Below are 22211 nucleotides of genomic sequence, written 5' to 3' on the forward strand. Positions count from 1 at the left end.
GAGCGAGGGCGAGCGGAGTGAGAGTGAGGTGATGGCTTGGCCCAGGTGCCTCCGGTTGAACTCTTCCTGCCCCGTACCGAACTCCAGCTGTCTGCCTTGGCCAGGCCCTCGGCAGTGGACATTTGACCGGGTGGGGCCTTCCTCCAGCTGCTTTCTCTCTCTCTCCCCCTGCCGCAGAGACCCGACACCCTCTCACCGCCACACTCACTGAGGAAGGACGGGGGGTGGTAGTTAGATCCCACAGCTTGGGCTGACGACACATACGCAGGGACACACACACACAGGGACACACACAGGGACACACACAGGGACACAGTGCAGAAACATTGCACCCTCCTCCTCTTCCTTCACCAGCCCACAGCTCAGTGACGCTCACCACAGCGAGAGAGACCGGAAGCACTCCCAAAAACCCATGAAACTCCCAGCCAAGGACTATATATACACCCATATCTATATATTTACACATAGAGAGAGACAGAGAGAGAGAGAGAGAGAGAGAGACAGAGAGAGAGAGACAGAGAGAGAGAGAGACAGAGAGAGAGACAGAGAGAGAGAGCGAGAGAGACAGAGAGAGAGAGAGAGAGAGAGAGACAGAGATAGAGAGAGAGAACACAGAGAGAGAGAGAGAGAGAGAGAGAGACAGAGAGAGAGAGAGAGAGAGACAGAGAGAGAGAGACAGAGAGAGAGAGAGACAGAGAGAGAGAGACAGAGAGAGAGAGAGAGACAGAGAGAGAGAGAGAGACTGAGAGAGACACAGAGAGAGAGACAGAGAGAGAGAGAGACAGAGAGAGAGAGAGAGAGACTGAGAGAGAGAGACAGAGAGAGAGACAGAGAGAGAGAGAGAGAGAGAGACAGAGAGAGAGAGACAGAGAGAGAGACAGAGAGAGAGAGAGAGACAGAGAGAGACAGAGAGAGAGAGAGACAGAGAGAGAGACAGAGAGAGAGAGAGAGACAGAGAGAGACAGAGAGAGAGAGAGACAGAGAGAGAGACAGAGAGAGACAGAGAGAGAGAGACAGAGAGAGAGAGACAGAGAGAGAGAGAGAGAGAGAGAGAGAGACAGAGAGAGAGAGAGACAGAGGGAGAGAGTGGGAGTGGTATAGTGTAACAGTGCTTGTTGACAGTGGCCAGGCCCAGTCAGTGCAGCCTGTCCATCGTATGGCTGGTTACCCAGGGTTCGGGACGGGGAGGGTGATGAGGACGCTCCCTGGGGGGGGGGTCACGAGCCTTGTTCCCAGGCTCCCTGCAGCTGGCTGGCGTCCTTGAGGTTACTGACAGAGTCCAGGATGTGATGGATCGCTTCCATGGAGTCTGCTTGTCGGATCTGCTCCAGACGCACCTGGAACAGGGCAGGAGAGACAACACAGAGTTAGTGTGGACCAGGAGGAGGCCATTCAGCCCCCCTCTCCCCACAGCCTGTTACACAGCCCAAATACACGAACCTGCAAGGCCTGCGAGAGTTTGACGAAGTCTCGCTGCACTTGCTCACTGGTGTCCAGCTCCACCTGTAACCTCTGACCTTTAGCCTTTTCTTCTCGTAACTTCGCTGTCAAGTCAGTCTGCAAGAGACAAAGGGAAGGGTATTACACCCTCCCACAGTGCGGGACTCCCTCAGCACCGACCCTCCCACAGTGCGGGACTCCCTCAGCACCGACCCTCCCCACAGTGCGGCGCTCCCTCAGCACCGACCCTCCCACAGTGCGGGACTCCCTCAGCACCGACCCTCCCACAGTGCGGCACTCCCTCAGCACCGACCCTCCCCACAGTGCGGGACTCCCTCAGCACCGACCCTCCCCACAGTGCGGGACTCCCTCAGCACTGACCCTCCCCACAGTGCGGCGCTCCCTCAGCACCGACCCTCCCACAGTGCGGGACTCCCTCAGCACCGACCCTCCCACAGTGCGGGACTCCCTCAGCACCGACCCTCCCCACAGTGCGGGACTCCCTCAGCACCGACCCTCCCACAGTGCGGGACTCCCTCAGCACCGACCCTCCCCACAGTGCGGGACTCCCTCAACACCGACCCTCCCCACAGTGCGGGACTCCCTCAGCACCGACCCTCCCCACAGTGCGGGACTCCCTCAGCACCGACCCTACCCACAGTGCGGGACTCCCTCGGCACCGACCCTTCCCACAGTGCGGGACTCCCTCGGCACCGACCCTCCCCACAGTGCGGGACTCCCTCGGCACCGACCCTCCCCACAGTGCGGGACTCCCTCGGCACCGACCCTCCCACAGTGCGGGACTCCCTCAGCACCGACCCTCCCCACAGTGCGGGACTCCCTCAGCACCGACCCTCCCACAGTGCAGCGCTCCCTCAGCACCGACCCTCCCCACAGTGCGGGACTCCCTCAGCACCGACCCTCCCACAGTGCGGCACTCCCTCAGCACTGACCCTCCCACAGTGCGGGACTCCCTCAGCACCGACCCTCCCCACAGTGCGGGACTCCCTCAGCACCGACCCTCCCACAGTGCGGCGCTCCCTCAGCACTGACCCTCCCACAGTGCGGCGCTCCCTCAGAGCACTCACCCTCTCTTCCGACCTTGCCTGCAGTTCCAGATCGAGTTGTTTATACATGGTCCTTAGTGTCTCCAGCTCTGAGTCTTTCTCCTGCAGAGCGGTCTGGAGCTGTGTGAGAAGGGAGAGTTCGAGAGAGTGAGAGACAGAGTGAGAAGGGGGCGGCAAGGGAGGAGTGGGGGAGCAAGGGGGGGGGTGGGAGGAAGTGGGGGGGGGGAAGTGGGGAGGGGGGAAGTGGGGATGAGCAAGGGAGTGGAAGTGGGGGGTGTGAGAGGGGTGGACGCCAGACTTGGGGGGGGGGGGGGGGGAGGAAGAGAGGGGGGTCGGGGGGGGGGGGTGAGGGAGGGAGGGGGAGGGGGGTGGGGGAGGGAGGGGAGGGGGGGGTGAGGGAGGGAGGGTGAGGGAGGGAGGGGGAGGGGAGGGGGGAGAGGGAGGGGGAGGGAGGGAGGGGAGCAAGGGAGGGGGGGGAGGAAGAGGGGGAGGGAGAGGGGGGAGGGGGCGAAGTGGGGGAGAGAGGGGGAGGGGGGAGGGAGAGAAGTCGGGGGGGGGATGACAGAGGGGTGGGGGGGGGACAGAGAGGGAGGGAGAGCAGAAGGGTGAATGCTGGGGGAATGAAGAGAGGGGGATTCGGGGGGATAAGGGGAGACTGCGGGGGGGGGGGGGGGGGGAGGTGGGAGGAGGGAGGGTGAGCTGACAGACCAGCTGATCTGGATTTTTCCATCCCCGATGTGACACACTCACCTCATTTACTCCGATCCTGAGAGCTTTCTACAGCCTGAGTAAGATCCCCAACTGGATAACGGGAGAGAGAATGTGGAACAGAGTCAGGAATCATTTTATCTTCAATCCTAACTCAATCTCTCATCACTGAACACAATATATACCTTACAGTAACCGGACCGGAACTGTACACGGTGCTCCGAGTGCGGTCTAACCGGACCGGAACTGTACACGGTGCTCCGAGTGTGGTCTAACCGGACCATAACTGTACACGGTGCTCCGAGTGTGGTCTAACCGGACCGGAACTGTACACGGTGCTCCGAGTGCGGTCTAACCGGACCGGAACTGTACACGGTGCTCCGAGTGCGGTCTAACCGGACCGGAACTGTACACGGTGCTCCGAGTGCGGTCTAACCGGACCGGAACTGTACACGGTGCTCCGAGTGCGGTCTAACCGGACCGGAACTGTACACGGTGCTCCGAGTGCGGTCTAACCGGACCGGACTGTACACGGTGCTCCGAGTGCGGTCTAACCGGACCGGAACTGTACACGGTGCTCCGAGTGCGGTCTAACCGGACCGGAAACTGTACACGGTGCTCCGAGTGCGGTCTAACCGGACCGGAACTGTACACGGTGCTCCGAGTGCGGTCTAACCGGACCGGAACTGTACACGGTGCTCCGAGTGCGGTCTAACCGGACCGAACTGTACACGGTGCTCCGAGTGCGGTCTAACCGGACCGGAACTGTACACGGTGCTCCGAGTGCGGTCTAACCGGACCGGAACTGTACACGGTGCTCCGAGTGCGGTCTACCCGGACCGGAACTGTACACGGTGCTCCGAGTGCGGTCTAACCGGACCGGAACTGTACACGGTGCTCCGAGTGCGGTCTAAACCGGACCGGAACTGTACACGGTGCTCCGAGTGCGGTCTAACCGGACCGGAACTGTACACGGTGCTCCGAGTGCGGTCTAACCGACCGGAACTGTACACGGTGCTCCGAGTGCGGCCTAACCGGACCGGAACTGTACACGGTGCTCCGAGTGCGGCCTAACCGGACCGGAACTGTACACGGTGCTCCGAGTGCGGCCTAACCGGACCGGAACTGTACACGGTGCTCCGAGTGCGGCCTAACCGGACCGGAACTGTACACGGTGCTCCGAGTGCGGCCTAACCGGACCGGAACTGTACACGGTGCTCCGAGTGCGGCCTAACCGGACCGGAACTGTACACGGTGCTCCGAGTGCGGCCTAACCGGACCGGAACTGTACACGGTGCTCCGAGTGCGGCCTAACCGGACCGGAACTGTACACGGTGCTCCGAGTGCGGCCTAACCGGACCGGAACTGTAACGGTGCTCCGAGTGCGGTCTAACCGGACCGGAACTGTACACGGTGCTCCGAGTGCGGTCTAACCGGACCGGAACTGTACACGGTGCTCCGAGTGCGGTCTAACCGGACCGGAACTGTACACGGTGCTCCGAGTGCGGTCTAACCGGACCGGAACTGTACACGGTGCTCCGAGTGCGGTTCTAACCGGACCGGAACTGTACACGGTGCTCCGAGTGCGGTCTAACCGGACCGGAACTGTACACGGTGCTCCGAGTGCGGTCTAACCGGACCGGAACTGTACACGGTGCTCCGAGTGCGGTCTAACCGGACCGGAACTGTACACGGTGCTCCGAGTGCGGTCTAACCGGACCGGAACTGTACACGGTGCTCCGAGTGCGGTCTAACCGGACCGGAACTGTACCGGTGCTCCGAGTGCGGCCTAACCGGACCGGAACTGTACACGGTGCTCCGAGTGCGGCCTAACCGGACCGGAACTGTACACGGTGCTCCGAGTGGCGGCCTAACCGGACCGGAACTGTACACGGTGCTCCGAGTGCGGCCTAACCGGACCGGAACTGTACACGGTGCTCCGAGTGCGGCCTAACCGGACCGGAACTGTACACGGTGCTCCGAGTGCGGCCTAACCGGACCGGAACTGTACACGGTGCTCCGAGTGCGGCCTAACCGGACCGGAAACTGTACACGGTGCTCCGAGTGCGGTCTAACCGACCCGGAACTGTACACGGTGCTCCGAGTGCGGTCTAACCGGACCGACTGTACACGGTGCTCCGAGTGCGGTCTAACCGGACCGGAACTGTACACGGTGCTCCGAGTGCGGTCTAACCGGACCGGAACTGTACACGGTGCTCCGAGTGCGGTCTAACCGGACCGGAACTGTACACGGTGCTCCGAGTGCGGTCTAACCGGACCGGAACTGTACACGGTGCTCCGAGTGCGGTCTAACCGGACCGGAACTGTACACGGTGCTCCGAGTGCGGTCTAACCGGACCGGAACTGTACACGGCGGTCCGAGTGTGGTCTAACCGGACCGGAACTGTACACGGTGCTCCGAGTGCGGTCTAACTGGACCGGAACTGTACACGGTGCTCCGAGTGCGGTCTAACCGGACCGGAACTGTACACGGTGCTCCGAGTGTGGTCTAACGGAGAGTATTGTCGAAGATTACAGGAATAGGGAGGGGGTGTGGGGGGGGCTGGAGGAGGTTACAGAGATAGGGAGGGGGTGTAGGGGGGCTGGAGGCGGTTACAGAGATAGGAGGGGGTGTAGGGGGGCTGGAGGTGGTTACAGAGATAGGGAGGGGCTGGAGGAGGTTACAGAGATAGGGAGGGGGTTACAGAGATAGGGAGGGGTGTAGGGGGCTGGAGGGGGTTACAGAGATAGGGAGGGGGTGTAGGGGGGCTGGAGGAGGTTACAGAGATAGGGAGGGGGTGTGGGGGGGCTGGAGGAGGTTACACAGATAGGGAGGGGTTGTAGGGGGGCTGGAGGAGGTTACAGAGATAGGGAGGGGGTGTAGGGGGCTGGAGGGGGTTACAGAGATAGGGAGGGGGTGTAGGGGGCTGGAGGGGGTTACAGAGATAGGGAGGGGGTGTAGGGGGCTAGAGGAGGTTACAGAGATAGGGAGGGGCTGGAGGAGGTTACAGAGATAGGGAGGGGGGTGTAGGGGGGCTGGAGGGGGTTACAGAGATAGGGAGGGGTGTAGGGGGTTGGAGGAGGTTACAGAGATAGGAGGGGGTGTAGGGGGTTACAGAGATAGGGAGGGGGTGTAGGGGGTTACAGAGATAGGGAGGGGGTGTAGCGGGACTGGAGGAGGTTACAGAGATAGGAGGGGGCTGGAGGAGGTTACAGAGATAGGGAGGGCTGTAGGGGGCTGGAGGGGGTTACAGAGATAGGGAGGGGGTGTAGGGGGCTGGAGGGGGTTACAGAGATAGGGAGGGGGTTTAGGGGGGCTGGAGGAGGTTACAGAGGTAGGGAGGGGGTGTAGGGGGGCTGGAGGGGGTTACAGAGATAGGGAGGGGGGTGTAGGGGGGCTGGAGGAGGGAGGCAAAATAGGTGGGGGAGCGGCACTGTTGATGAGGGATAGTGTCACGGCTGCAGAATAGATGGGACGCCGTGGAGGGATTGTCTACGGAGTCTCTGTGGGTGGAGGTTAGGAAGAGGAAGGGGTCACTAACTCTACTGGGTGTTTTCTACAGGCCGCCCGATAGTAACAGGGAGGTTGAGGACCAGACTGGGAAACAGATCCTGGAGAGGTGTAATAATAACAAGAGTTGTCGTGATGGGAGATTTTAATTTCCCAAATATTGATTGGAATATCCCTCGGGTAAGGGGTTTGGATGGGAAGGAGTTTGTTAGGTGTGTTCAGGAGGTTTCCTGACACAGTATGTGGATAAGCTACAACAGGCGAGGGTGTACTCGATTTGGTATTGGGCAATGGACCTGGACAGGTGTCAGATCGCTCAGTGGGAGAGCATTTTGGGGACAGAGATCATAATGGGATGAAGGGGTACAATATCAAGGGTAGAGTCTTAGCAGTGTAGAGGATCAGAAGGACCTTGGGGTCCAGGTCCACAGGACTCTGAAATCGGCCTCGCAGGTGGAGGATGTGGTTAAGAAGGCGTCTGGGCTTCATCACTCGAGGGATTGAGTTTCGGAGTCGGGAGATAAAGCTCCAGCTTTATAAGACCCTGGTCAGACCCCACTTGGAGAACTGTGTGCAGTTCTGGTCCCCTCACTACAGGAAGGATGTGGAAGCTATTGAGAGGGTGCAGAGGAGATTTACAAGGATGTTGCCTGGATTGGGAGGCATGCCTTATGAGGATAGGTTGAGGGAGCTGGGTCTTTTCTCCCTGGAGAGACGAAGGACGAGGGGGTGACCTGATGGAGGTTTATAAGATGTTAAGAGGTATAGATAGGGTGGATCCTCAGAGGCTATTTCCCAGGGCTGAAATGGTCACTACGAGAGGGACACAGGTTTAAGGTGCTGGGGAGCAGGTACAGAGGAGATGTCAGGGGTAAGTTTCTCACTCAGAGGGTGGTGAGTGAGTGGAATCGGCTGCTGTCGGTGGGGGTGGATGCGGATTCGAGAGGGTCTTTTAAGAGACTTCTGAATGAGGCAACCCTCTCAACTCCGGAATCAACCCCAGTGAATCTCCTCTGCACCCCCTCCCAGTGTCAGTATATCCTTTCTCAAGTAAGGAGACCAAAACTGTACACAGTAACTCCAGGTGTGGCCTCACCAGCACCTTAACATAACCTCGCTGTTTTTAAACTCCATCCCTCTGGCAATGAAGGACAAAATCCCATTTCCCACCTTCATTCCCTGCTGCTCCTGCCAACCAACTCCTGGAGATTCCTGCACAAGAACGCCCAGATCCCTCTGCACAGCAAACTCCTGCCAACCAACTCCTGGAGATTCCCGCACAAGGACGCCCAGATCCCTCTGCACAGCAAACTCCTGCCAACCAACTCCTGGAGATTCCCGCACAAGGACGCCCAGATCTCTCTACACAGCAAACTCCCGCAAACCAACTCCTGGAGATTCCCGCACAAGGACGCCCAGATCCCTCTGCACAGCAAACTCCTGCAAACCAACTCCTAGAGATTCCCGCACAAGGACGCCCAGATCCCTCTACACAGCAAACTCCCGCAAACCAACTCCTGGAGATTCCCACACAAGGACGCCCAGATCCCTCTACACAGCAAACTCCTGCAAACCAACTCCTGGAGATTCCTGCACAAGGACGCCCAGATCCCTCTGCACAGCAAACTCCTGCAAACCAACTCCTGGAGATTCCTGCACAAGGATGCCCAGATCCCTCTGCACAGCAAACTCCTGCAAACCAACTCCTGGAGATTCCTGCACAAGGACGCCCAGATCCCTCTGCACAGCAGCACGCTGCAGTTCTTTACGATTTAAATAATAGGCCATTTTGCTGTTATTCGCAGAGGGGGAGGACAGACCGGCTGGGGGCCGTGTCTTTGTTTACGAGACGTTAAGTAGGCAGATTGGAGCCTTACCGATGTCTTCCGTCGCATGTTGGCCCAGCGATGAGGAAGCTCCAGTTCCCTGTGAGGATAATAGAGAGAGAGAGCAGTGAGTACAAGGGTACTGGATATGGTGTTAACTTGGCCCCACTCACCCTGGGTGAGAGAAGTGAGACTCTGCCTGTCTGCGTAAAGCCTTACCTGTCCAGGGGCAGGACTGAGGGCCTCTTGGAGCTGTGAATGGAGTGTTTGGAGCTCCTTCAGCATCTGGTTCTCCCTCTGCAGTTGGCGGTTCCTCTGACAGAGTTCCTTGTGTGTCGCCATCAACTCCACCTGTAGGCGGCAGAGAGAGGGTGGGTGTGATGGGGAGAGAGAGAGAGAGAAGGGAGGACATTGATATCCCTGTCAGTTCTACCCTTCTCTCCCTCCCGCCACCTTCCTTCCCTCGGTCTCCCTCTTCACCACTTTCCTTCTCCCTCACTTCCATCCCCTGCCATCGCTCTCTATATCACTTCCTCACCCCACATTCCCCTAAATCTCCACATCTCGACACAGCTGTCTCCTTCACTCCCCTGTCCCAAACTAATCCCACTGCCCCGCTCTCTCCCCATAGCCCTGTATCAATCCCCAAACTAATCCCACTGCCCCACTCTCTCCCCATAGCCCTGTATCAATCCCCAAACTAATCCCACTGCCCCGCTCTCTCCCCATAGCCCTGTATCAATCCCCAAACTAATCCCACTGCCCCCGCTCTCTCCCCATAGCCCTGTATCAATCCCCAAACTAATCCCACTGCCCCCGCTCCCTCCCCATAGCCCTGTATCAATCCCCAAACTAATCCCACTGCCCCCGCTCTCTCCCCATAGCCCTGTATCAATCCCCAAACTAATCCCACTGCCCCCCGCTCTCTCCCCATAGCTCAATCCCCAAACTAATCCCACTGCCCCGCTCTCTCCCCATAGCCCTGTATCAATCCCCAAACTAATCCCACTGCCCCCCCACTCTCTCCCCATAGCCCTGTATCAATCCCCAAACTAATCCCACTGCCCCGCTCTCTCCCCATAGCTCAATCCCCAAACTAATCCCACTGCCCCGCTCTCTCCCCATAGCTCAATCCCCAAACTAATCCCACTGCCCCGCTCTCTCCCCATAGCTCAATCCCCAAACTAATCCCACTGCCCCCCGCTCTCTCCCCATAGCCCTGTATCAATCCCCAAACTAATCCCACTGCCCCGCTCTCTCCCCATAGCTCAATCCCCAAACTAATCCCACTGCCCCGCTCTCTCCCCATAGCTCAATCCCCAAACTAATCCCACTGCCCCGCTCTCTCCCCATAGCTCAATCCCCAAACTAATCCCACTGCCCCCCGCTCTCTCCCCATAGCCCTGTATCAATCCCCAAACTAATCCCACTGCCCCGCTCTCTCCCCATAGCTCAATCCCGAAACTAATCCCACTGCCCCCCGCTCTCTCCCCATAGCCCTGTATCAATCCCCAAACTAATCCCACTGCCCCGCTCTCTCCCCATAGCTCAATCCCCAAACTAATCCCACTGCCCCCACTCTCTCCCCATAGCCCTGTATCAATCCCCAAACTAATCCCACTGCCCCGCTCTCTCCCCATAGCCCTGTATCAATCCCCAAACTAATCCCACTGTCCCCGCTCTCTCCCCATAGCCCTGTATCAATCCCCAAACTAATCCCACTGCCCCCGCTCTCTCCCCATAGCCCTGTATCAATCCCCAAACTAATCCCACTGCCCCCGCTCTCTCCCCATAGCCCTGTATCAATCCCCAAACTAATCCCACTGCCCCCCGCTCTCTCCCCATAGCTCAATCCCCAAACTAATCCCACTGCCCCGCTCTCTCCCCATAGCCCTGTATCAATCCCCAAACTAATCCCACTGCCCCCCCACTCTCTCCCCATAGCCCTGTATCAATCCCCAAACTAATCCCACTGCCCCGCTCTCTCCCCATAGCTCAATCCCCAAACTAATCCCACTGCCCCGCTCTCTCCCCATAGCTCAATCCCCAAACTAATCCCACTGCCCCGCTCTCTCCCCATAGCTCAATCCCCAAACTAATCCCACTGCCCCGCTCTCTCCCCATAGCTCAATCCCCAAACTAATCCCACTGCCCCCGCTCTCTCCCCATAGCTCAATCCGCAAACTAATCCCACTGCCCCCCGCTCTCTCCCCATAGCTCAATCCCCAAACTAATCCCACTGCCCCGCTCTCTCCCCATAGCCCTGTATCAATCCCCAAACTAATCCCACTGCCCCCCCACTCTCTCCCCATAGCCCTGTATCAATCCCCAAACTAATCCCACTGCCCCGCTCTCTCCCCATAGCTCAATCCCCAAACTAATCCCACTGCCCCGCTCTCTCCCCATAGCTCAATCCCCAAACTAATCCCACTGCCCCGCTCTCTCCCCATAGCTCAATCCCCAAACTAATCCCACTGCCCCCCGCTCTCTCCCCATAGCCCTGTATCAATCCCCAAACTAATCCCACTGCCCCGCTCTCTCCCCATAGCTCAATCCCCAAACTAATCCCACTGCCCCCACTCTCTCCCCATAGCCCTGTATCAATCCCCAAACTAATCCCACTGCCCCGCTCTCTCCCCATAGCCCTGTATCAATCCCCAAACTAATCCCACTGCCCCCGCTCTCTCCCCATAGCTCAATCCCCAAACTAATCCCACTGCCCCCCGCTCTCTCCCCATAGCCCTGTATCAATCCCCAAACTAATCCCACTGCCCCGCTCTCTCCCCATAGCTCAATCCCCAAACTAATCCCACTGCCCCCCGCTCTCTCCCCATAGCCCTGTATCAATCCCCAAACTAATCCCACTGCCCCGCTCTCTCCCCATAGCTCAATCCCCAAACTAATCCCACTGCCCCCCGCTCTCTCCCCATAGCCCTGTATCAATCCCCAAACTAATCCCACTGCCCCGCTCTCTCCCCATAGCTCAATCCCCAAACTAATCCCACTGCCCCCCGCTCTCTCCCCATAGCCCTGTATCAATCCCCAAACTAATCCCACTGCCCCGCTCTCTCCCCATAGCTCAATCCCCAAACTAATCCCACTGCCCCCCGCTCTCTCCCCATAGCCCTGTATCAATCCCCAAACTAATCCCACTGCCCCGCTCTCTCCCCATAGCTCAATCCCCAAACTAATCCCACTGCCCCCACTCTCTCCCCATAGCCCTGTATCAATCCCCAAACTAATCCCACTGCCCCCCCACTCTCTCCCCATAGCCCTGTATCAATCCCCAAACTAATCCCACTGCCCCGCTCTCTCCCCATAGCTCAATCCCCAAACTAATCCCACTGCCCCGCTCTCTCCCCATAGCTCAATCCCCAAACTAATCCCACTGCCCCGCTCTCTCCCCATAGCTCAATCCCCAAACTAATCCCACTGCCCCCCGCTCTCTCCCCATAGCTCAATCCCCAAACTAATCCCACTGCCCCCCGCTCTCTCCCCATAGCCCTGTATCAATCCCCAAACTAATCCCACTGCCCCGCTCTCTCCCCATAGCTCAATCCCGAAACTAATCCCACTGCCCCCCGCTCTCTCCCCATAGCCCTGTATCAATCCCCAAACTAATCCCACTGCCCCGCTCTCTCCCCATAGCTCAATCCCCAAACTAATCCCACTGCCCCCACTCTCTCCCCATAGCCCTGTATCAATCCCCAAACTAATCCCACTGCCCCGCTCTCTCCCCATAGCCCTGTATCAATCCCCAAACTAATCCCACTGTCCCCGCTCTCTCCCCATAGCCCTGTATCAATCCCCAAACTAATCCCACTGCCCCCGCTCTCTCCCCATAGCCCTGTATCAATCCCCAAACTAATCCCACTGCCCCCGCTCTCTCCCCATAGCCCTGTATCAATCCCCAAACTAATCCCACTGCCCCCCGCTCTCTCCCCATAGCTCAATTCCCCAAACTAATCCCACTGCCCCGCTCTCTCCCCATAGCCCTGTATCAATCCCCAAACTAATCCCACTGCCCCCCCACTCTCTCCCCATAGCCCTGTATCAATCCCCAAACTAATCCCACTGCCCCGCTCTCTCCCCATAGCTCAATCCCCAAACTAATCCCACTGCCCCGCTCTCTCCCCATAGCTCAATCCCCAAACTAATCCCACTGCCCCGCTCTCTCCCCATAGCTCAATCCCCAAACTAATCCCACTGCCCCGCTCTCTCCCCATAGCTCAATCCCCAAACTAATCCCACTGCCCCCGCTCTCTCCCCATAGCTCAATCCGCAAACTAATCCCACTGCCCCCCGCTCTCTCCCCATAGCTCAATCCCCAAACTAATCCCACTGCCCCGCTCTCTCCCATAGCCCTGTATCAATCCCCAAACTAATCCCACTGCCCCCCACTCTCTCCCCATAGCCCTGTATCAATCCCCAAACTAATCCCACTGCCCCGCTCTCTCCCCATAGCTCAATCCCCAAACTAATCCCACTGCCCCGCTCTCTCCCCATAGCTCAATCCCCAAACTAATCCCACTGCCCCGCTCTCTCCCCATAGCCTGTATCAATCCCCAAACTAATCCCACTGCCCCCCGCTCTCTCCCCATAGCCCTGTATCAATCCCCAAACTAATCCCACTGCCCCGCTCTCTCCCCATAGCTCAATCCCCAAACTAATCCCACTGCCCCCACTCTCTCCCCATAGCCCTGTATCAATCCCCAAACTAATCCCACTGCCCCGCTCTCTCCCCATAGCCCTGTATCAATCCCCAAACTAATCCCACTGCCCCCGCTCTCTCCCCATAGCTCAATCCCCAAACTAATCCCACTGCCCCCCGCTCTCTCCCCATAGCCCTGTATCAATCCCCAAACTAATCCCACTGCCCCGCTCTCTCCCCATAGCTCAATCCCCAAACTAATCCCACTGCCCCCCGCTCTCTCCCCATCCTGTATCAATCCCCAAACTAATCCCACTGCCCCGCTCTCTCCCCATAGCTCAATCCCCAAACTAATCCCACTGCCCCCCGCTCTCTCCCCATAGCCCTGTATCAATCCCCAAACTAATCCCACTGCCCCGCTCTCTCCCCATAGCTCAATCCCCAAACTAATCCCACTGCCCCCCGCTCTCTCCCCATAGCCCTGTATCAATCCCCAAACTAATCCCACTGCCCCGCTCTCTCCCCATAGCTCAATCCCCAAACTAATCCCACTGCCCCCCGCTCTCTCCCCATAGCCCTGTATCAATCCCCAAACTAATCCCACTGCCCCGCTCTCTCCCCATAGCTCAATCCCCAAACTAATCCCACTGCCCCCACTCTCTCCCCATAGCCCTGTATCAATCCCCAAACTAATCCCACTGCCCCGCTCTCTCCCCATAGCTCAATCCCCAAACTAATCCCACTGCCCCCCGCTCTCTCCCCATAGCCCTGTATCAATCCCCAAACTAATCCCACTGCCCCCGCTCTCTCCCCATAGCTCAATCCCCAAACTAATCCCACTGCCCCCCGCTCTCTCCCCATAGCCCTGTATCAATCCCCAAACTAATCCCACTGCCCCGCTCTCTCCCCATAGCTCAATCCCCAAACTAATCCCACTGCCCCCCGCTCTCTCCCCATAGCCCTGTATCAATCCCCAAACTAATCCCACTGCCCCGCTCTCTCCCCATAGCTCAATCCCCAAACTAATCCCACTGCCCCCCGCTCTCTCCCCATAGCCCTGTATCAATCCCCAAACTAATCCCACTGCCCCGCTCTCTCCCCATAGCTCAATCCCCAAACTAATCCCACTGCCCCCACTCTCTCCCCATAGCCCTGTATCAATCCCCAAACTAATCCCACTGCCCCCGCTCTCTCCCCATAGCCCTGTATCAATCCCCAAACTAATCCCACTGCCCCGCTCTCTCCCCATAGCCCAATCCCCAAACTAATCCCACTGCCCCGCTCTCTCCCCATAGCCCTGTATCAATCCCCAAACTAATCCCACTGCCCCGCTCTCTCCCCATAGCCCTGTATCAATCCCCAAACTAATCCCACTGCCCCGCTCTCTCCCCACAGCCCTGTATCAATCCCCAAACTAATCCCACTGCCCCGCTCTCTCCCCATAGCTCAATCCCCAAACTAATCCCACTGCCCCACTCTCTCCCCATAGCCCTGTATCAATCCCCAAACTAATCCCACTGCCCCCCGCTCTCTCCCCATAGCCCTGTATCAATCCCCAAACTAATCCCACTGCCCCGCTCTCTCCCCATAGCCCTGTATCAATCCCCAAACTAATCCCACTGCCCCGCTCTCTCCCCATAGCTCAATCCCCAAACTAATCCCACTGCCCCACTCTCTCCCCATAGCTCAATCCCCAAACTAATCCCACTGCCCCGCTCTCTCCCCATAGCTCAATCCCCAAACTAATCCCACTGCCCCCGCTCTCTCCCCATAGCTCAATCCCCAAACTAATCCCACTGCCCCGCTCTCTCCCCATAGCTCAATCCCCAAACTAATCCCACTGCCCCGCTCTCTCCCCATAGCTCAATCCCCAAACTAATCCCACTGCCCCCGCTCTCTCCCCATAGCTCAATCCCCAAACTAATCCCACTGCCCCCCGCTCTCTCCCCATAGCCCTGTATCAATCCCCAAACTAATCCCACTGTCCCGCTCTCTCCCCACAGCCCTGTATCAATCCCCAAACTAATCCCACTGCCCCGCTCTCTCCCCATAGCTCAATCCCCAAACTAATCCCACTGCCCCCCGCTCTCTCCCCATAGCTCAATCCCCAAACTAATCCCACTGCCCCGCTCTCTCCCCATAGCCCTGTATCAATCCCCAAACTAATCCCACTGCCCCCGCTCTCTCCCCATAGCCCTGTATCAATCCCCAAACTAATCCCACTGCCCCCGCTCTCTCCCCATAGCCCTGTATCAATCCCCAAACTAATCCCACTGTCCCGCTCTCTCCCCATAGCTCAATCCCCAAACTAATCCCACTGCCCCGCTCTCTCCCCATAGCTCAATCCCCAAACTAATCCCACTGCCCCGCTCTCTCCCCATAGCTCAATCCCCAAACTAATCCCACTGCCCCCCGCTCTCTCCCCATAGCTCAATCCCCAAACTACTCCCACTGCCCCCGCTCTCTCCCCATAGCTCAATCCGCAAACTAATCCCACTGCCCCCCGCTCTCTCCCCATAGCTCAATCCCCAAACTAATCCCACTGCCCCGCTCTCTCCCCATAGCCCTGTATCAATCCCCAAACTAATCCCACTGCCCCCCGCTCTCTCCCCATAGCCCTGTATCAATCCCCAAACTAATCCCACTGCCCCGCTCTCTCCCCATAGCTCAATCCCCAAACTAATCCCACTGCCCCCCGCTCTCTCCCCATAGCCCTGTATCAATCCCCAAACTAATCCCACTGCCCCGCTCTCTCCCCATAGCTCAATCCCCAAACTAATCCCACTGCCCCCACTCTCTCCCCATAGCCCTGTATCAATCCCCAAACTAATCCCACTGCCCCGCTCTCTCCCCATAGCTCAATCCCCAAACTAATCCCACTGCCCCCCGCTCTCTCCCCATAGCCCTGTATCAATCCCCAAACTAATCCCACTGCCCCCGCTCTCTCCCCATAGCTCAATCCCCAAACTAATCCCACTGCCCCCCGCTCTCTCCCCATAGCCCTGTATCAATCCCCAAACTAATCCCACTGCCCCGCTCTCTCCCCATAGCTCAATCCCCAAACTAATCCCACTGCCCCCCGCTCTCTCCCCATAGCCCTGTATCAATCCCCAAACTAATCCCACTGCCCCGCTCTCTCCCCATAGCTCAATCCCCAAACTAATCCCACTGCCCCCCGCTCTCTCCCCATAGCCCTGTATCAATTCCCAAACTAATCCCACTGCCCCGCTCTCTCCCCATAGCTCAATCCCCAAACTAATCCCACTGCCCCCACTCTCTCCCCATAGCCCTGTATCAATCCCCAAACTAATCCCACTGCCCCCGCTCTCTCCCCATAGCCCTGTATCAATCCCCAAACTAATCCCACTGCCCCGCTCTCTCCCCACAGCCCTGTATCAATCCCCAAACTAATCCCACTGCCCCGCTCTCTCCCCATAGCTCAATCCCCAAACTAATCCCACTGCCCCACTCTCTCCCCATAGCCCTGTATCAATCCCCAAACTAATCCCACTGCCCCCCGCTCTCTCCCCATAGCCCTGTATCAATCCCCAAACTAATCCCACTGCCCCGCTCTCTCCCCATAGCCCTGTATCAATCCCCAAACTAATCCCACTGCCCCGCTCTCTCCCCATAGCTCAATCCCCAAACTAATCCCACTGCCCCACTCTCTCCCCATAGCTCAATCCCCAAACTAATCCCACTGCCCCGCTCTCTCCCCATAGCTCAATCCCCAAACTAATCCCACTGCCCCCGCTCTCTCCCCATAGCTCAATCCCCAAACTAATCCCACTGCCCCGCTCTCTCCCCATAGCTCAATCCCCAAACTAATCCCACTGCCCCGCTCTCTCCCCATAGCTCAATCCCCAAACTAATCCCACTGCCCCCGCTCTCTCCCCATAGCTCAATCCCCAAACTAATCCCACTGCCCCCCGCTCTCTCCCCATAGCCCTGTATCAATCCCCAAACTAATCCCACTGTCCCGCTCTCTCCCCATAGCCCTGTATCAATCCCCAAACTAATCCCACTGCCCCGCTCTCTCCCCATAGCTCAATCCCCAAACTAATCCCACTGCCCCCCGCTCTCTCCCCATAGCTCAATCCCCAAACTAATCCCACTGCCCCGCTCTCTCCCCATAGCCCTGTATCAATCCCCAAACTAATCCCACTGCCCCCGCTCTCTCCCCATAGCCCTGTATCAATCCCCAAACTAATCCCACTGCCCCCGCTCTCTCCCCATAGCCCTGTATCAATCCCCAAACTAATCCCACTGCCCCCGCTCTCTCCCCATAGCCCTGTATCAATCCCCAAACTAATCCCACTGCCCCCGCTCTCTCCCCATAGCCCTGTATCAATCCCCAAACTAATCCCACTGCCCCCGCTCTCTCCCCATAGCCCTGTATCAATCCCAAACTAATCCCACTGCCCCCCCCCGCTCTCTCCCCATAGCCCAGGTGAATAAACGTGGAGGGTGAATTTACCATCTGTGTCTGTAATCGCCCCTGTGCCTGATTAAACATGTCTCTGATTCTTTGTACTTCCAGGGCTGACGAATCCACCTTTTCCTGTAGCAACACGATCTGTGTCCGGAACAGAAAGAGTTATTTACAGCCTGAGAGAGAGAGGGGACTGAGAGACACCAGTCAGTGTACAGATATCACCCTGAGAGAGAGACAGAGGGGACTGAGAGACACCAGTCAGTGTACAGATATCTCCCTGAGAGAGAGAGAGAGGGGACTGAGAGACACCAGTCAGTGTACAGATATCTCCCTGAGAGAGAGAGAGAGAGGACTGAGAGACACCAGTCAGTGTACAGATATCTCCCTGAGAGAGAGAGAGAGGGGACTGAGAGACACCAGTCAGTGTACAGATATCTCCCTGAGAGAGAGAGAGGGGGGACTGAGAGACACCAGTCAGTGTACAGATATCTCCCTGAGAGAGAGAGAGAGGGGACTGAGAGACACCAGTCAGTGTACAGATATCTCCCTGAGAGAGAGAGAGGGGGGACTGAGAGACACCAGTCAGTGTACAGATATCTCCCTGAGAGAGAGAGAGAGGGGACTGAGAGACACCAGTCAGTGTACAGATATCTCCCTGAGAGAGAGAGAGAGGGACTGAGAGACACCAGTCAGTGTACAGATATCTCCCTGAGAGAGAGAGAGGGGACTGAGAGACACCAGTCAGTGTACAGATATCTCCCTGAGAGAGAGAGAGAGGGGACTGAGAGACACCAGTCAGTGTACAGATATCTCCCTGAGAGAGAGAGAGAGGGGACTGAGAGACACCAGTCAGTGTACAGATATCTCCCTGAGAGAGAGAGAGAGGGGACTGAGAGACACCAGTCAGTGTACAGATATCTCCCTGAGAGAGAGAGAGGGGGACTGAGAGACACCAGTCAGTGTACAGATATCTCCCTGAGAGAGAGAGAGAGGGGACTGAGAGACACCAGTCAGTGTACAGATATCTCCCTGAGAGAGAGAGAGGGGACTGAGAGACACCAGTCAGTGTACAGATATCTCCCTGAGAGAGAGAGAGGGGACTGAGAGACACCAGTCAGTGTACAGATATCTCCCTGAGAGAGAGAGAGGGACTGAGAGACACCAGTCAGTGTACAGATATCTCCCTGAGAGAGAGAGAGAGGGGACTGAGAGACACCAGTCAGTGTACAGATATCTCCCTGAGAGAGAGAGAGGGGACTGAGAGACACCAGTCAGTGTACAGATATCTCCCTGAGATACCTCCAGTGTACAGATATCTCCCTGAGAGAGATGAGAGGGGACTGAGAGACACCAGTCAGTGTACAGATATCTCCCTGAGATATCTCCCTGAGAGAGAGAGAGAGGGGACTGAGAGACACCAGTCAGTGTACAGATATCTCCCTGAGAGAGAGGGGACTGAGAGACACCAGTCAGTGTACAGATATCTCCCTGAGAGAGAGAGAGGGGACTGAGAGACACCAGTCAGTGTACAGATATCACCCTGAGAGAGAGAGAGAGGGGACTGAGAGACACCAGTCAGTGTACAGATATCACCCTGAGAGAGAGAGAGAGGGGACTGAGAGACACCAGTCAGTGTACAGATATCTCCCTGAGAGAGAGGGGACTGAGAGACACCAGTCAGTGTACAGATATCACCCTGAGAGAGAGAGAGAGGGGACTGAGAGACACCAGTCAGTGTACAGATATCACCCTGAGAGAGAGAGAGAGGGGACTGAGAGACACCAGTCAGTGTACAGATATCTCCCTGAGAGAGAGAGAGGGGACTGAGAGACACCAGTCAGTGTACAGATATCTCCCTGAGAGAGAGAGAGAGGGGACTGAGAGACACCAGTCAGTGTACAGATATCTCCCTGAGAGAGAGAGGGGACTGAGAGACACCAGTCAGTGTACAGATATCTCCCTGAGAGAGAGAGAGAGGGGACTGAGAGACACCAGTCAGTGTACAGATATCTCCCTGAGAGAGAGAGAGGGGACTGAGAGACACCAGTCAGTGTACAGATATCTCCCTGAGAGAGAGAGAGGGGACTGAGAGACACCAGTCAGTGTACAGATATCTCCCTGAGAGAGAGTGAGAGGGGACTGAGAGACACCAGTCAGTGTACAGATATCTCCCTGAGAGAGAGAGAGGGGACTGAGAGACACCAGTCAGTGTACAGATATCTCCCTGAGAGAGAGAGAGAGGGGACTGAGAGACACCAGTCAGTGTACAGATATCTCCCTGAGAGAGAGAGAGGGGACTGAGAGACACCAGTCAGTGTACAGATATCTCCCTGAGAGAGAGAGAGAGGGGACTGAGAGACACCAGTCAGTGTACAGATATCTCCCTGAGAGAGAGGGGACTGAGAGACTGTTCCCACTCACCTCTTGGCTGCAATTCTCACTGCTTTGTCTGAGGGCTTCCTCTAGGTTTTTTCTGACCATCGATTCCCTTTCCAGCTGCTCTCGGGTCTGGTGTAGGGAAACCTTGTGCTGTTTAACCTGGAGAGATAGGAGAAAGGGAGAGTGTGACAGCAACGGAGAGCCGAGACGTCGGGGGGGGGGGGGGGGGCTTGGGGAGGGGTTGTAGGTGGGTGGGGGGGAGAGAGAGTGACACTCGGGGCGGGGGGGCGGGGGGGGGAGACGGGGGCACAGGCGAGTCACGGGGTGGGGGGGGGGGGGGTGGCAGAGACACAGTGGGGTGAGACCTGGGTGGCGTTGAGGCACTGGGGGGAGACATGGGTGTCGGGGCGGGGGTGGCGAGGTAGATAGAGAGAGAGGGGTGGCGAGGGGGAGGGGTGGCAAGAGAGAGAGACACACGGAGAGAGAGAGAGATATATACACGGAGATAGAGAGAGAGAGAGAGAGAGACACACGGAGATAGAGAGAGAGAGAGAGACACACGGAGAGAGAGAGAGAGATATATACACGGAGATAGAGAGAGAGAGAGAGAGAGAGACACACGGAGAGAGAGAGAGAGATATATACACGGAGAGAGAGAGAGAGAGAGAGAGAGACACACGGGGAGAGAGAGAGAGAGATATATACACGGAGATAGAGAGAGAGAGAGAGAGACACACGGAGAGAGAGAGAGAGATATATACACGGAGATAGAGAGAGAGAGAGAGAGAGACACACGGAGAGAGAGAGAGAGATATATACACGGAGAGAGAGAGAAAGAGAGAGAGAGACACACGGAGAGAGAGAGAGAGATATATACACGGAGAGAGAGAGAGAGAGAGAGAGAGACACACGGGGAGAGAGAGAGAGAGATATATACACGGAGATAGAGAGAGAGAGAGAGAGACACACGGAGAGAGAGAGAGAGATATATACACGGAGATAGAGAGAGAGAGAGAGAGACACACGGAGAGAGAGAGAGAGATATATACACGGAGAGAGAGAGAGAGAGAGAGAGACACACGGAGAGAGAGAGAGAGATATATACACGGAGAGAGAGAGAGAGAGAGAGAGACACACGGAGAGAGAGAGAGAGATATATACACGGAGATAGAGAGAGAGAGAGACACACGGAGAGAGAGAGAGAGAGATATATACACGGAGAGAGAGACACACGGAGAGAGAGACACACGGAGAGAGAGAGAGAGATATATACACGGAGATAGAGAGAGAGAGAGAGAGAGAGAGAGACACACGGAGAGAGAGAGAGAGATATATACACGGAGAGAGAGAGAGAGAGAGAGAGAGAGACACACGGAGAGAGAGAGAGAGATATATACACGGAGAGAGAGAGAGAGAGAGACACACACGGAGAGAGAGAGAGAGATATATACACGGAGAGAGAGAGAGAGAGAGAGAGAGAGACACACGGAGAGAGAGACACACGGAGAGAGAGACACACGGAGAGAGAGACACACGGACAGAGAGACACACGGACAGAGAGACACACGGACAGAGAGACACACGGACAGAGAGACACACGGACAGAGAGACACACGGACAGAGAGAGAGAGACACACACGGAGAGAGAGACACACACGGACAGAGACACACACGGACAGAGAGACACACGGACAGAGAGACACACGGACAGAGAGACACACGGACAGAGAGACACACGGACAGAGAGACACACGGACAGAGAGACACACGGACAGAGAGACACACGGACAGAGAGACACACGGACAGAGAGAGAGAGACACACGGACAGAGAGACACACGGACAGAGAGAGAGAGACACACGGAGAGAGAGACACACGGAGAGAGAGACACACGGAGAGAGAGACACACGGAGAGAGAGACACACGGAGAGAGAGACACACGGAGAGAGAGACACACGGAGAGAGAGACACACGGAGAGAGAGACACACGGACAGAGAGACACACGGACAGAGAGACACACGGACAGAGAGACACACGGACAGAGAGAGAGAGACACACGGACAGAGAGACACACGGACAGAGAGACACACGGACAGAGAGACACACGGACAGAGAGACACACGGACAGAGAGACACACGGACAGAGAGACACACGGAGAGAGAGACACACGGACAGAGAGACACACGGACAGA

The 22211-nt window shown here is 57.0% G+C and overlaps 1 protein-coding gene across 1 annotated transcript in view; it reads right to left on the bottom strand.

Moving 5' to 3' along the window:
• Nucleotides 1-1213: 1213 nt before the first annotated feature.
• Nucleotides 1214-22211, bottom strand: part of LOC145340616 (rab GTPase-binding effector protein 2-like) — a gene marked incomplete at its 5' end in the record, with an annotated part of 31520 nt that continues 10522 nt past the window's right edge. The window contains 9 exons of the mRNA XM_080185085.1: nucleotides 1214-1337; nucleotides 1441-1557; nucleotides 2529-2627; nucleotides 3216-3223; nucleotides 3267-3308; nucleotides 8604-8652; nucleotides 8772-8903; nucleotides 17681-17779; nucleotides 20060-20176. Of these exons, the coding sequence (XP_080041211.1) occupies nucleotides 1218-1337; nucleotides 1441-1557; nucleotides 2529-2627; nucleotides 3216-3223; nucleotides 3267-3308; nucleotides 8604-8652; nucleotides 8772-8903; nucleotides 17681-17779; nucleotides 20060-20176 (783 nt within the window). The remainder of the gene's footprint in view (nucleotides 1338-1440; nucleotides 1558-2528; nucleotides 2628-3215; nucleotides 3224-3266; nucleotides 3309-8603; nucleotides 8653-8771; nucleotides 8904-17680; nucleotides 17780-20059; nucleotides 20177-22211) is intronic.

This window comes from Carcharhinus amblyrhynchos, unplaced genomic scaffold, assembly GCF_965287045.1.
Source record: "Carcharhinus amblyrhynchos unplaced genomic scaffold, sCarAmb.v2.hapA chromosome_1205, whole genome shotgun sequence".
Classification (NCBI taxonomy): domain Eukaryota; kingdom Metazoa; phylum Chordata; class Chondrichthyes; order Carcharhiniformes; family Carcharhinidae; genus Carcharhinus; species Carcharhinus amblyrhynchos.